This window comes from Myotis davidii, unplaced genomic scaffold, assembly GCF_000327345.1.
Source record: "Myotis davidii unplaced genomic scaffold, ASM32734v1 scaffold449, whole genome shotgun sequence".
Taxonomy (NCBI): domain Eukaryota; kingdom Metazoa; phylum Chordata; class Mammalia; order Chiroptera; family Vespertilionidae; genus Myotis; species Myotis davidii.
This window is the reverse complement of record NW_006383007.1, coordinates 2,236,918-2,250,149: the sequence shown is the minus strand read 5'-3', so window position 1 is coordinate 2,250,149 and position 13,232 is coordinate 2,236,918. Positions and strand designations below refer to the sequence as shown.

General features: G+C 33.9%; 1 protein-coding gene across 1 annotated transcript in view; it reads left to right on the top strand.

Annotated features, from left to right (window-relative positions):
• Window positions 1-13,232, top strand: part of ANTXR2 (anthrax toxin receptor 2) — a 137,863-nt gene that overhangs the window by 24,216 nt on the left and 100,415 nt on the right. The window contains exons 8-10 of the mRNA XM_006778224.2: window positions 8,639-8,699; window positions 10,390-10,488; window positions 12,256-12,325. Coding sequence (XP_006778287.1) covers window positions 8,639-8,699; window positions 10,390-10,488; window positions 12,256-12,325 — 230 coding nt within the window. The remainder of the gene's footprint in view (window positions 1-8,638; window positions 8,700-10,389; window positions 10,489-12,255; window positions 12,326-13,232) is intronic.

Sequence of the window (13,232 nt, the reverse complement as noted above, 5' to 3'; positions counted from 1 at the left end):
GTATCTCCAGCTCTGACTCCAGCTCTGAGATCCCAGCTCGCTGAAAGCTAGTTTCTGGGTTTTATTTTAGCTTCTATATTTGTTAAAATGTTTCAAACTTCAGGCTCAGAGGCCTGCAAGGCAGGCGGGGAATGTTGGTTTCCTCCGTCACTGAAGCAAGCAAGCCTCATGTTAGTTTCAAGCTGCCTGGCTGCCGGCCGCCATCTTGGCTGTCAGTTAATTTGCATATCTCGCTGATTAGCCAATGGGAAGGGTAGCGGTCGTACGCCAATCACCATGTTTCTCTTTTATTAGTGTAGATATATATGTATATTCCACTCTATTAAGATTTTTGGTTACAACTGATAAAATCCAAGTTCATAATAGCTTAATGGAAATAAAGAAAGTTATTGGAATATTACAGGGTGGTCCTGAGGAGGAAATTGCCTCAGTTGTAGTTGGTTCCAGTGAATTGATCAATCCTCATTCTTAGGGTTTTCTTTCTTTGTAAATTTTGTCAGTTATTCTATTTGCCTCATTCTCTTCTTGCTCAGGTGAGTATCAGATGAAGGTAATTGTCAAAGGTGTCAGGCTTACAGGGTCTTCAGTTAGCAAGTTTGTTGAAAAGAAAGAGCTATTGTCTCTGGGCATCAGTATATTTGGTTGCAGATAAAGACTATGATGAACTCATTTGGGTCAAGTGCTCATTCTGTACTGATTACCTTGTGGACAGTATGCAGAATAGCCCGGTTAGCCTGCCTGTTTCCGTAGGAGTTGGGAGCAAGGTGGAGAGGGAGAAGGAATCCTGATCCATAGCCTCACCAGGACACATGCAGTGGAGAACAGTTTCCCCAATAGAAACAGGAACACTGTTCATAGACATGTTAAAGATAAGAAAGTGTTCTTGGGTAGAAAAAAAAGTCAATAGCTATTACAGCCCAATATATTCAAATACTTTTAAATTTTTTTGACGTATATTCTAATAAGGCACTCCATTTCTTTTAAATTCCAATGAACTAAAAAAATGCAAATATAAAATTTGCTTTAAATTATACTTTTTATTTACAGAAATTTTACAATGTTATCTTGACATTCATTGTCCAGTGCCCTATTTCCATTTGCACACTCATTTTACTTAATATTAACATTAGTCATTTCTTTTTCTTTGGTTGGTTGGGATAATAGGTTAAGGAAATCAAATTACTTTGAATAAATAATTACAGCTTTGTGATAGTTTGTGAGTAAACTAAAATGGTAACATGGGTTTACATCGCCAAAATTAGTGCCCAGTGTTTATTTCTTAGCAGTTATCTGTTGGGCTGCAAAAGGAGATGACAGTTAGAGGCTTACCTATTCTTGAAAAAGCAGATTCAATTCAGTAGAAGGTCATTGAAAAAGAGGAAACGATGGTTACAACTTATGACTGACTGTATCATCAGTGTAAATTGTAATGGGTAAAATGAATGATTTCTCAGTTATATCTTATTTTCCCCCCATGTTGTAATTCCTAATTCATTCAGAAGCACTTATTGAATATCTAGTATGTTCAAAGTACTTTTCTGGGTGTTGAGTTACAAACATGGGTATGGTAACCCTGACTTTTCTGAGCTCACAGTTTTTAGGCATATGTGTTTGATTGTAAAATTAATAGAAAAACGGATAAAGCTTTTTTTTTTCTATTCTTGTTGGACAAGAAATATTTTATATATCAATCCAGATTTTGTAAAATCAAATTGGAACAAGTGTAGACTTAGAATGCCTGGCAGATCTCTTTCATGTTTCAGTTAATAAAATAAGAGAATGGGCAAATAGGACTAATATGAAATAATATATGCTACAGAGTGAGAAACATGCTGGGATGCAATTTCTTTAGATTCTTAAATAGATGGTACATTTATTATTACTTTACCTCATAATTTCCATGAGCTTTTTGTGGAAAGTCTTCACCCTGTAAGCAAACATTAAGTGATTGTTCTGAGTTTGTGCTGGTCAAAAGAAAAGAAAAACAAAAAATAGAGACAGATAAACTCTTGTTTCAAATCAGTTCATTTTTAGCATATTTCTATGATATTGACATATTTTCACCAGCAGTATAATCAGCACTCTGCATGTGTTGTGTTTGGAGCTGAGGAGAGTGAAGGCAATGATTATAACTTACATTCCTCTCTAGATTTCTTCGGGTAAAAGTGTGTTTAGAAATTTGTCACTTGTGCTTGTACTACCCGCTCACGTGCAGAGGAAGGGAGACTCCATATTTAGAAATGGTCGGTGCAGAACACACTGTATTGAGCAACTGGTGTTTTGAATCTTCAAGCATTTTTTTTTTAAATAAACTCAACCAAAACATGTGATTACAAATTACAATTGCTTTTCATCGAACTATTGCCTCTTAGATAAAAATGTATTTGATAGCCGGAGAGGAAATAAAAAGTATAAATCTGTATATTGAGAGGTAAAAGGCAAACGAGAAAAGATTGTGAGAAACATCTTTCCAGTTGTCTTAACTGCTTATTTTATGAACAAATATGACTAATTACTAAAACTTTATTCTGTTGGAAACTTTAGAACTAATGCTGGTCAGTGACTTTTCTCTTGTGAGATTTAAAAAATTGGAATCCTTTATATTTGAGATGAGCTCCTATGGTGCTTAAAGCTGCTCAGTGAGTCAGGAAAAAAAGCCTGCTTTTTAGACTTTATTGTTATCCTAACTGACGTTTTCTGACATGCTACATGTCATAGAAATTAGCAGTTTCTATCTGTTAAAAAAGCACACCTACGGTGCTTGTAAACTACCTGGAATGTTCTGTTGTAGGTGGTGTTATACGCCCAGAGTCAATGTTAGAAAATGATTGCTATGGTGAATATTTTGAATTTTAATAGTTTTAAAATGTTGGAGATGTTTAGGTGTCATTGAATTTAAGTATGAGGAAATATTTGGCTTTTAACTTTCTTGTGTTACTATATGGCAGGCTTTTCATCATACATTTTAAAGGAAGCTTTCAAGACACATACATTTTTAAATAGGACAAAGTTTTGATGAAGAGGACAGTGACTGCTATTACAGAGAGTAAACATATAAAACCATCTTTATGCATTTTATTCACAGTTTGCAACAATATGCTGGAATGTCTAATTTTTACACAAAGTACCAGAATTTAGAATTCTATGTATTTTAACATCTTTTCTATTATAGATTTATTTTTACTAGCTTATAAACACAAATTTTGCAGATGGTCTTGTGTACACCAATAGCTACTCTGTCTAGACCTCTTTCTCGTGGAAGTCCACACCTCTAGCTTCTGCCCAACCTGCGCCCTATGTGTGCAACTGCAGGTGAAAAGGGTTTAAAGACCCTGCAGTTCAAACACATAGGAGGGGAAGAAACAAACAAACAAAATAACAACAGAGGACAGACCTTCTTCAGGCACACATATAGGCAGACCGTGTTTTCCAATGTTGGCATTCCATTTCAGAAAACATTTTCCCTCACGCTGCTTGCATTTCTTGCCTTACTCATGGTTCTGCTGCCTGGATTTCTGTGTTTAGGGTTTCTATGGCTAAAAAAATCCTCTTCATTTTTCCTAAGTATAATCCTGTCTAGTTGTTTGAAGGATAATCAGTTCACATACTCAAGATGTACGTACAGGAGGTTGACAGTTATTTGTATGGAAAATGATATAATAATAAGTAATAATACAAGTACAAACTCTGTTTCCTGTACTCACAACTTTAAACCTACTTTTGCCTGACTTGTATTAGTATGAATGAGTTTATGCAGTGAGAATGGCTACATTGAAATGGAATATTTTAGGAGGCAAGGCAAACTCAGTAGTGATTGTGTTTAGAAAAGAAGTGTCTATGTGAGACTGTGGTGTGGAAAGGGACAAAGACAAACTTATTTTATATCAATAATTTGCCTGAACTCAGTTCCACATCCAGAAAAAATAGAGAAAAACAAAAGAAAATTGAAACTCCATGCCTTCTAGCGCTGAATACACTTTCTTTTTCCAGGATTCAGGTGAGTTCTACAGTTTTTGAACTATGAAACCTAAATACTATCGATGCCATTACTTTTATGAAAAAAAAAGAAAGAAAAAACAAAAGATGATTTGGTTCAGTGGATAGAGTGTCGGCCTGTAGACTGAAGGGTCCCAGGTTTGATTTTGGTCAAGGGCATGTACCTCAATTGCAGGCTTGATCCCTGGCCCTGGTCAGGATGTGTGAAGAAGGCAACCAATTGATGTGTTTCTCTTACATGGATGTTTCTGTCTCTCAGTCTCTCCCCTTCTTTTCCACTCTAAAAATCAATGGGAAAATATTCTTGGGTGAGGATTAACAACAAAAACAACAAAAAGTCTTCTTAGATCAAATAACAAATTAATTTTTCTAAACAGTTTCATTTTAGTTTTCCAAATGCTTGCTATGTCCCCAAACTAGAGTCAGGACCTCTGGTAACCTTTTAGGTTCTGGATGATGCTGAGAAGTAAAAAAATATGTGTTTTATCTGTATAACACAAATTTGCAATAGAAAGCAGTAAAAGACAATAGAGAAAAACTAAATAAAAAGAAAGCAAGCCCTATTAATTTGGGTGTCCTATATATTATTAATTCAGAGGATGATGTAAAATTTTTATTTATTCAAAGTCAGTGGTATTGGGAATTTCAAAACAGACCTGTAAAATCCCCAACAAATGAAAGTCAAAGTTTAGTGACATTCATTTGAAGATAGGAAAGAATCCAGATTTTAGATTGTTTTTGATAACATAAAGGAGTCCGGAAAATAAGCAACTAAATGTCACTAGTTTGTTAGATATTAGGTTTTATAATGGTTAGACTGTCAAAATGGGCAGTAGAGTGCACTGGTTAGAAGAATGGGCTTGGACTCAATGAGACATGAATCTGGCTCTACTCTTTCAAAATTAGTTATTCAGGGCAGCTTTTAAAAATCTCCATAAGCTCCAGTTTTCTCATCTGTAAAATGGTTATAAAAATAGTATGAATTCGTAAGACTTGGGAGGATTAGCTGAAGAAATTCAGTAAAGTGCCTAGCACAGTTTCTGGAACATAATGATTGTGCAACCAAAAAAAAAAAAGTGATAATTATGATTATCGTTGTTAGTAATTTGTTTGAATTTTTGACTAGTTACATTTGTATTCAATTTAGAAAGTTGACTGTTGTCATCCACATTAATATTTGAGGGTTTAAAAGTAGGGATTAGGTAATGATATAAATATTACATGCATTTGTAAATATTCCTTAGTACTAATATCACTTTTTAAGTGAACTGATGCTTTTGATCCAGGAGTGTACTTTTCATGATGAACATTAAGTTCATTGTCAATTTATATATATTTTATATTCCAAAATCTCAAATTGTGCAATTTTGCGTGTAGTGTGTGCAAGGCTTCAAGTGCCCTGATTTTATCAATGGTATTTGGCTTGTTTTTAAATTTGGTTGATGGTGCTATTGTCTCTCTCTGATGTCAACCTTTATTTGAAACTATTTTCTGTTTCTATTGAGATATAATGAAGACAGATAGAAACACATATTTGAAGAAATAACCTTACAAGAAATCTGTTGTACAAATCATGGAAGTACAGAGTATGAAAGATAATGTATCAGTTATGACAATTGGGACACCTGGTCCAATGTTCAATCAATCAATAACAGTATTTGATTTGATAAAAATTAACCAGAGTGTTTAAAATATTTGTCCCTCTCTGTCCATTGTCATTTAGTTACGACAATTTTAATAATAGACTCATTTTGAAATCTTGAACATTTGATCTTGTGCAATTACTTGGTGGGAATAGGTTATGAACTATTTTGTATTTATCTAACTGATTATTTAAAAAATGCAATGATGTAAACTTTTGCACACAAACATTAAATTAGTTCAACTTCTGGTTGTTTTCTAACAAATAGGAATATGGTAAACTCCAGATAGAAAAACCAAAGTTAGGATAAATATTACTTTCTAAGAATTTATATACTTTCATCTTCCTCTTTTTTCCCAACTACATTCTCTCTTTGTCTTTGGTTATTTTTCATTTGGAAATGGTTTTGGTGAACTTAGCTACAAATTATGGGTTCCTGGCTTTCCAACATTCACAATTGATTGGAAGGGGAGATGCTTTTTCACATAAATTAACTTTATTTTGCCTTATGTTAGTCCTAATATTATTGTTGCTTTGCTTATTAGATAGACGTTCTTAATACATAGTCTCATTACTTCATGCATTCAGTCTTTGTTCTGTGTTTATTGGTTGTACTGCATGTAAAAACCAATGTGCCAGTCCAGAAAGGGTTGAGAAGTGTAGTGTGATTCTATTTCTATACTCAGAGTTTAGAGTATAGAAATTTTTAAATTAAACCAGTAATTTTTAAAAAATTTTTAAAAAATGACAATATACTTTAGAGAAAGGCAGGTTGGTCTGTGGTAAATTCAAATGCATTGTGTATTCCTATGTATAAGTATGTATTTTTACAAGTTACTGCAAGATATGACCAACCTTTAAATATTCATCCCTGCTTAATGTAACTTGATTTTTTAAAAAAATTTCAGATCTGAGTGCAACACAAATTGCTAAATGATCCTGAACTCTTTGTTTAAAATCAAATACTTCACAGGGCATTAAGAGAGTCTAGTTTCAGAGATATAGACCCATCAGTGTTACTTGAAGGTATTTAATCTTCAGTGTAAGGAGAGCTCTACAAGAATTGTTCATTTAATCTTGTTACTGAAACTATCATTTGAAAAATGCTTTGATAAATTACATTAAATAAAGGTGGAAGTCAACATGCACATTTGTCTTAAATATTACAAGATCTGGTTTAATTGTGGTCAATTTGGTAGGAGAGAGAAAACCAACATAATTTCAGAAATTCACACAGATCATTCTGGTATACATATTCTTTGACATGGCCTTTGTAAAATCTCTTTACAACTTTTTGATTTACCTTGTTCTAAGAAATATTTTTTAATAAATTTCTATTTCAATACATTAAATCTTTAAACTACTCTCATACTTCTCCTTGATGCTTGAAACGTTTTTCAGTGAGTCTAACAGAGGTGTGGCTAAAAACCAATAAAGAAATTGTAAACTTGGTGAAGTCCATAATAAGATCTGTTTTAAAATAAGTTCTTACAGAACTGCTGGCAGAGAAAACAGATTTGAGGGCTTTGTGTTTTTCTTTGACCTTCCATTTTGGTGGCTCACTGTTCTCACTTTCATTTCAGATCCACCAAAGCTAAAGCTATAATGTGTTTTGTTTTGTTTTTTAAGTTGGAACATTTTTAGCTCTGTATTCCTTTAGCAGAACTTTATATTTTGTTTCCTTTATAGTCTTGTTATCTGGATTATGTCAAAATATTTAAAGATATTAGCGATTTAAGATACTTCCCATACTAGAGTGCACATTAACCCTTTGACAATAGTCTTCAATTCTTAATTCTTTTTTTTAAAAAAAATATTTTTATTGACTTCAGAGAGGAAGGGAGAGGGAGAGAGAAATATAAACATCAAAGATGGGAGAGAGTCATTGATTGGCTGCCTTCTGCCTGCCTCACACTGAGGATCGACCCTGCAATCTGGGCATGTGCCCTGACCAGGAATTGAACTGTGATCTCCTGTTCATACGTCAATGCTCAACCACTGAGCCATGCAGGCCAGGCTTAACTCAATTCTTAATCAAACAATGGTACTCCCTCCTCAGTGGATAAGATAAAATAGCAGACCCAGAGGAGTTATTTGGGTGTGGAAAGTTTTGTGGTGCTATGGAATCTCTTTGGTCAATCCCTTTCTGCATTTAAATAGACCTCATCTAGAATTTCTCAGATATAAAAATTTACTACATATGTTTCCTAATCACTAGGTGAAAAGTGGCTTCACTGGGAAACTGTCTAAAAACAGTTGCCCCCATTCAGAGATGCTTAGTCAGCAACAGAATTCCCTCAGTTGAACCAGCTGACTTTTAGAGTCTGACAGTTTATATTTTCACTGTTGTTAAAGCACTGAAAATGTTATTTCCTGCTACAGTCCTTCCTTCCTGTTCTAGTTATGAGCAGGAGATGCTAGAAACCACTGTACGTGCATTATCTGTTTTCAACTCCCGTCAAGAAAGGAATGTTGTGCAAAGATCATCTGGAGTTTGTCTGACTTTGATAATGTAGTGCAGAGCAGTTCTAAAAATAAAGACAGGATTGTTGTGTCCATTAAGAACGGCCTATTTCATCATTGTTGTTTTTCACTTGTAGCCTTGTGCCTTGTATGGCGGTTTCTATTTTTCAGGACAAGCTAAGAAGAGCCATTCTGTGTCTTTGCCCTGGGAATGTGGCGCACAAGAGTCTGTGTTTCTGAGAATAATATTTGGCTCATACAAGGAGCCTGTGTTCTGCAAGTGTCATGTCTGATACATATAAGCAGTATCAGCACTCATAGGAATTGAGGCTTTACAAAATAAAGCCTTAGAATACATACTGAAAAAACAGTACAGATTTCCTAAGAGCTTGGTAACTGTGTATGTGATAGTTAAAAGATTTTTCTCTGTAATCTGGTGAAGTTAAGGGGAGGACTCAAGATTATTAGTAGTCTTATAATTCACTTCACATGTTAAAATTGAGTTCTATATCTTGGTCTTCTCTGTTTCCTTTTTAGATACTAGCTCGGTCATGCACTGAAATCCTGGAATTGTATCCCTCAAGTGTATGTGTGGGGGGTAAGTGGTTAGAATTTAAAAATACCATGTAAGAAAATGTATTTTTTTCCTAGTTAAAATATATGATTTGAAACGCATGTTGGAAAGAGAATAGCAAAATTAACTTTTTTGGCATCTTTGTCTGTAAGAATTTTTAAATAATTCCTTGAAATATTTCTATTTTAAATTCAAATTTTTAAGACTGGAGTGTTATTTTAAATAATGAACATATTGTGTGACAGGCTTTTAGAGTCTTCTGTATATTTAGTTCATGTTTGAGACCTTTCCCATGACAAGTAAAATGAAATATGAAATTTTGTCTTTTATATGATTGTACAGATAGTCATAGATCTGTAGAGTTTGAGCTCCATGCTTTGGTAACCAGCCCAAAGGCCAGTATTCATCAGCTCAGGACACATAAGGAAGTGACTCAGGGCTCGATGGCAGGAAGGAAGCAGGTGGCTTCTTTAGCTGGTGCTAAGTACAGACTCAGGTTTTAACACATCAAAGCCTTCCTTACCCAGAGCATGAGTCTCTTTGGCCTTTTCTATTTCTCATTCACGTCTGGCCTGGAGTTCATTTTAACCAGACTTTACTTAGGAAAGGAAAAATAATTTGTCTGGTGGGGAAGGAAGTGTGCTGTGAAGTTGACCATCGGCCTCCCAACTGCAGGACATGGTGTTGAGTTCTGTACCTTCTAGTCTCCTTAGCTAACGATTACTGACATGTTTAGGAGGAATAGTGCATTGGGCCATCCCAGCAGTTTTATAATTCCTGATTCACAGATGGGGAAACTGAGGCAGAGAAAAATTACTATTTGCTATTAGTAATTGTCTTATTAGACCCCTTTGTCTGACTGACTCTAAGGCCCATGTTCTCTTTCTACTGAGTCATATTTTAATTATTACCTGCATTTTATTTTAACTTGTGAGTAAAATTCCTTTTATAACACACTTAATGGCCAGTGGCATGGCAGTATTTTCTTCCATAGTTACTATTATGTATGTGTTAGATAGGAGGTATCTAAGGGGATTGAGAGCCAAACACTATTAAAACAGTTATAATATATCATCTTGCAGCTAAGCAGCACACATTTATTTGCCAATCAAGATTTTAGACGTTAACTTTTTTTTTCTAGCATGTTATTTCACTCTCTAATCTTAAGTGACTGCTCCTGTTTATATACATAGAGTACAATAAATTAAGTCAACTTTCTTTAGTGACTGGCCAGAGATTATCTGTAGTCCAAAATACTTTACCTCCAGTGAGTTATAAGTTTGTATGCAACAAAAAGTGAATGTGGGATTAGTAATATGAAGAAGCTGTTAAAGAACTCTGTATGGCGTGTCATACATCGATTAAAGAAAACACAACACATGACAATTCTAAGAACCAAAGCACAGCAATCACTAATGTTCTTTACGTTCCCATAACCTCAGTACTTGAAAATAGAGGGGAAAAAAGAGGTTTTATTCCTTCTCATATTTTCCTAAGGAGAGAATTGGGGGAAGTTTGTGTGGTAGATCATATCTCCACTTTTCCCCTAAAGGTCTAAGAAAGCACGGAGAGTTGGAAATAGAGCCATGTCTTCTTTGTTATCAGTTGGCTGAATAGTGTGAAGAAATTCATTCTTTCTACCTTGATTTTTCAAATTACATCTTTTTTTTGGGGAAGCAGTGATTAAAATGTTTATTTTTCTTTTTACTTCTAGAGGAATTTCAAATCGTTTTGAATGGAAGAGGACTCAACTTGGGCAGTCGCGATGGCAGTGTTCTCTGTACCTACACAGTGAATGACACCTACACCAAGAGTAGGTCCCCATAACCTGTGTTGCTTTAATACCTGCTGAGCAAGTCAGTGTCAGATGTTTTCCTCTTTCCCCAACTGAAACCAACTGTCCTATATTGTTTAACAAAGGAAAGGGAAATGAAGTCCCATGATAATAGAAATAGTAATAATTATTTAATTGTTATTTAATGAAGGCAATGTTTGTTCATAGCTTAAATGTTGGATGCTGTTCTGAGTAACCTCATTACACAGATGATGGTCTTGTGGCTGAAAGAGTCAAATAACTTGCCTGTAGCGGCGACACAGTCAATAATGGGCAGAGCTCAGAGTTAAACCCAGTTTTCCTGTCTGTACTCTGTGGTGACTGCATCAACTGCTTGATTAACTGCCTCTTTTTCTAGATTTATTTCTTATCACTCTTGCTTGAAAATCTCACTCGGACTACTCTACTACTTATTGTCCCTTGTTTTCTTTCTCCAATTTCCCAATAATTTGTCAATTAGGTTTTTGAGATAGGCTTTTTGTCTTATATTTTATGTCTCTAGTGCCCACCCAGCATAGTGTTTATTGATTATAATCATATTTATGGAATTAGGTTTTATTTTTCCTAGCTTGGCTTTTAAAAAAGCAGATGAGTATAATGTTTTTATCTTCATTCTGAGAAATACTCCACTTACATGATCTTGGTATTCTGAGTATTTTGGGTTTCTGTTAAGATATTTTTCCCTCATTGATTATAGTGTCTTCTAAAATTTATACTGGAAGGCATATGCTACAACTCTGAACTCTGGTGAAATTATTTCTTGAGAGGTTCATCTGCAATTTTGCTGTTTATCTGATGGTACTAAAAACTTCAATTAGCATAGCTTTGGCTACACACAGAGTAACTAAGTGTTCAATATGTGTTTGTTGAATTAAAGTGGTGATGATCTCAGCATGATAAATGTCCTAATGAATTCCTTTCTTTTCTATTAAGATCATCATTTTGGTAAGGCAAGATAATAACATATTTTAACAAATTCTCCATGTCGTAGGTCCCAAAATTGAAGAGGACAAATGATTTTATTTTTATTCAGTAGTCTTCTGTACCTAAGCATGAGCTTTATCTAACTCCTTTTGATTACATAGCTGAATTGATTTTACTATAAACATATTTTATACTTGGCCACATAAGATTAAGTTTATTAAAGTAAGTATTCAAACAAATAAGTAGAGATAGATTGTATTTTCATAATTCCCATTCTAGGATTATCCATTTGATCATGTAATGTTTGAATATTAATAGTCTAGATCATTTCCTCACATATTATTAAAATTACAAGGGAAACTTAAGCATGCAGCTTTATAAAATATAGATTTTATATTATAGACACAACTGTTTTATTAAACTCTTGAAATAAATTCATTCTCTTTTGGACATTCACGTTTGTTTTCCCATCATTTCTAAATTCTGCTTTTAAATATATATATACCATTTTAAAAAATCTAAGGTATTTGACAAATTGGGGGTGGGGAGATGATAATTTCATAGAGTCTACAAATGTATGTGAATTTAGTCTAAGTAAAAATGTCATGATTTATAATTTATCAATACTATGTATCAATGAAATATACAACTTCTATTTTTCACTCCTTTTTTCTTCTCCTCTTTCTATAGACGAGTGTCTGTCTTTTCATGCTAGTATATCTAACGTTCCATACTTGAACCCTGATTGTCTTTGCCTTTCATATTATTAATAAAACAGATTCATAAAACCCTTTACCAAGCCTATGGCATTTTATTTTCCAGGTGTAAAGCCAGTAAGTGTGGAGGGGAATTCTGTGCTTTGTCCTGCACCTAGTCTGAATAAAGTTGGAGAGTAAGTACTTCATTAAAAACATTTAAAAACATTTTAGCTACCAATTATTAGGGAATGGTGACAGATATACATTAGTTGTTTTATTATATTTTTTGTATAGTTTGAACATGAAATAGTAAAACCTAAACAAACCACTCTGATTAGTGCTTCACCTATACTCTTAGTTTAGTAAAGTCTGTTATATCTTATTTCTTAACTATTGATTAAAAAGCTCTATAAATATTTATCTGCGTGAGTTTGAGAACTATTGTTAGAGCCTTTAAAAAATCAGAGCCACAGCCATTATTTTGAACTTCAGAGTATTTAATTTACCCATGTGAGTGTGGTAAGCACACACACACACACACACACACACACACACACACGTTCCAAAGTGAGATTTTGACTGAGTAATTGATATAGTTTTTAAATATTAAGATTAAAGATGAAAATGGCTCAATAAGGCACACCTCAGACTAGGAAATACTTTTGCTTTAATTTGTTTTCTCAGTCCTGTCAAAGTCTATATTCTTATGTTCTTCAGTTAAAAAAAAAGGGATATTTAATTTGGGAGAAGACCTTTATTTGAATCACCTATGCACAAGTAATTTTACTAGTAATTATTTCCACTTATGATTTCTTATATCCTCTCTATTAAGAAGGAAATGATTGGAAACATTTCAAATATTCCCTAGCCCAATAGTAGTGGAAACAATATGCTTGTGGTAATGAATAGGATGCAGTTTTGTTTGTTTTTAGGATCACTTTCAACAGATCTTGAACCTAGAGTAGAGGAAAGTAAAATATAACCCAAAATCTGGATTTGTGTTCAAATAATGAAGATTATATTTTTCTCTATGGAACCCAAGAGAATCATGTTAGAAGTTTGAAGTTTACTTGAGCACTTATCTTTTGTGGATGCATAAAT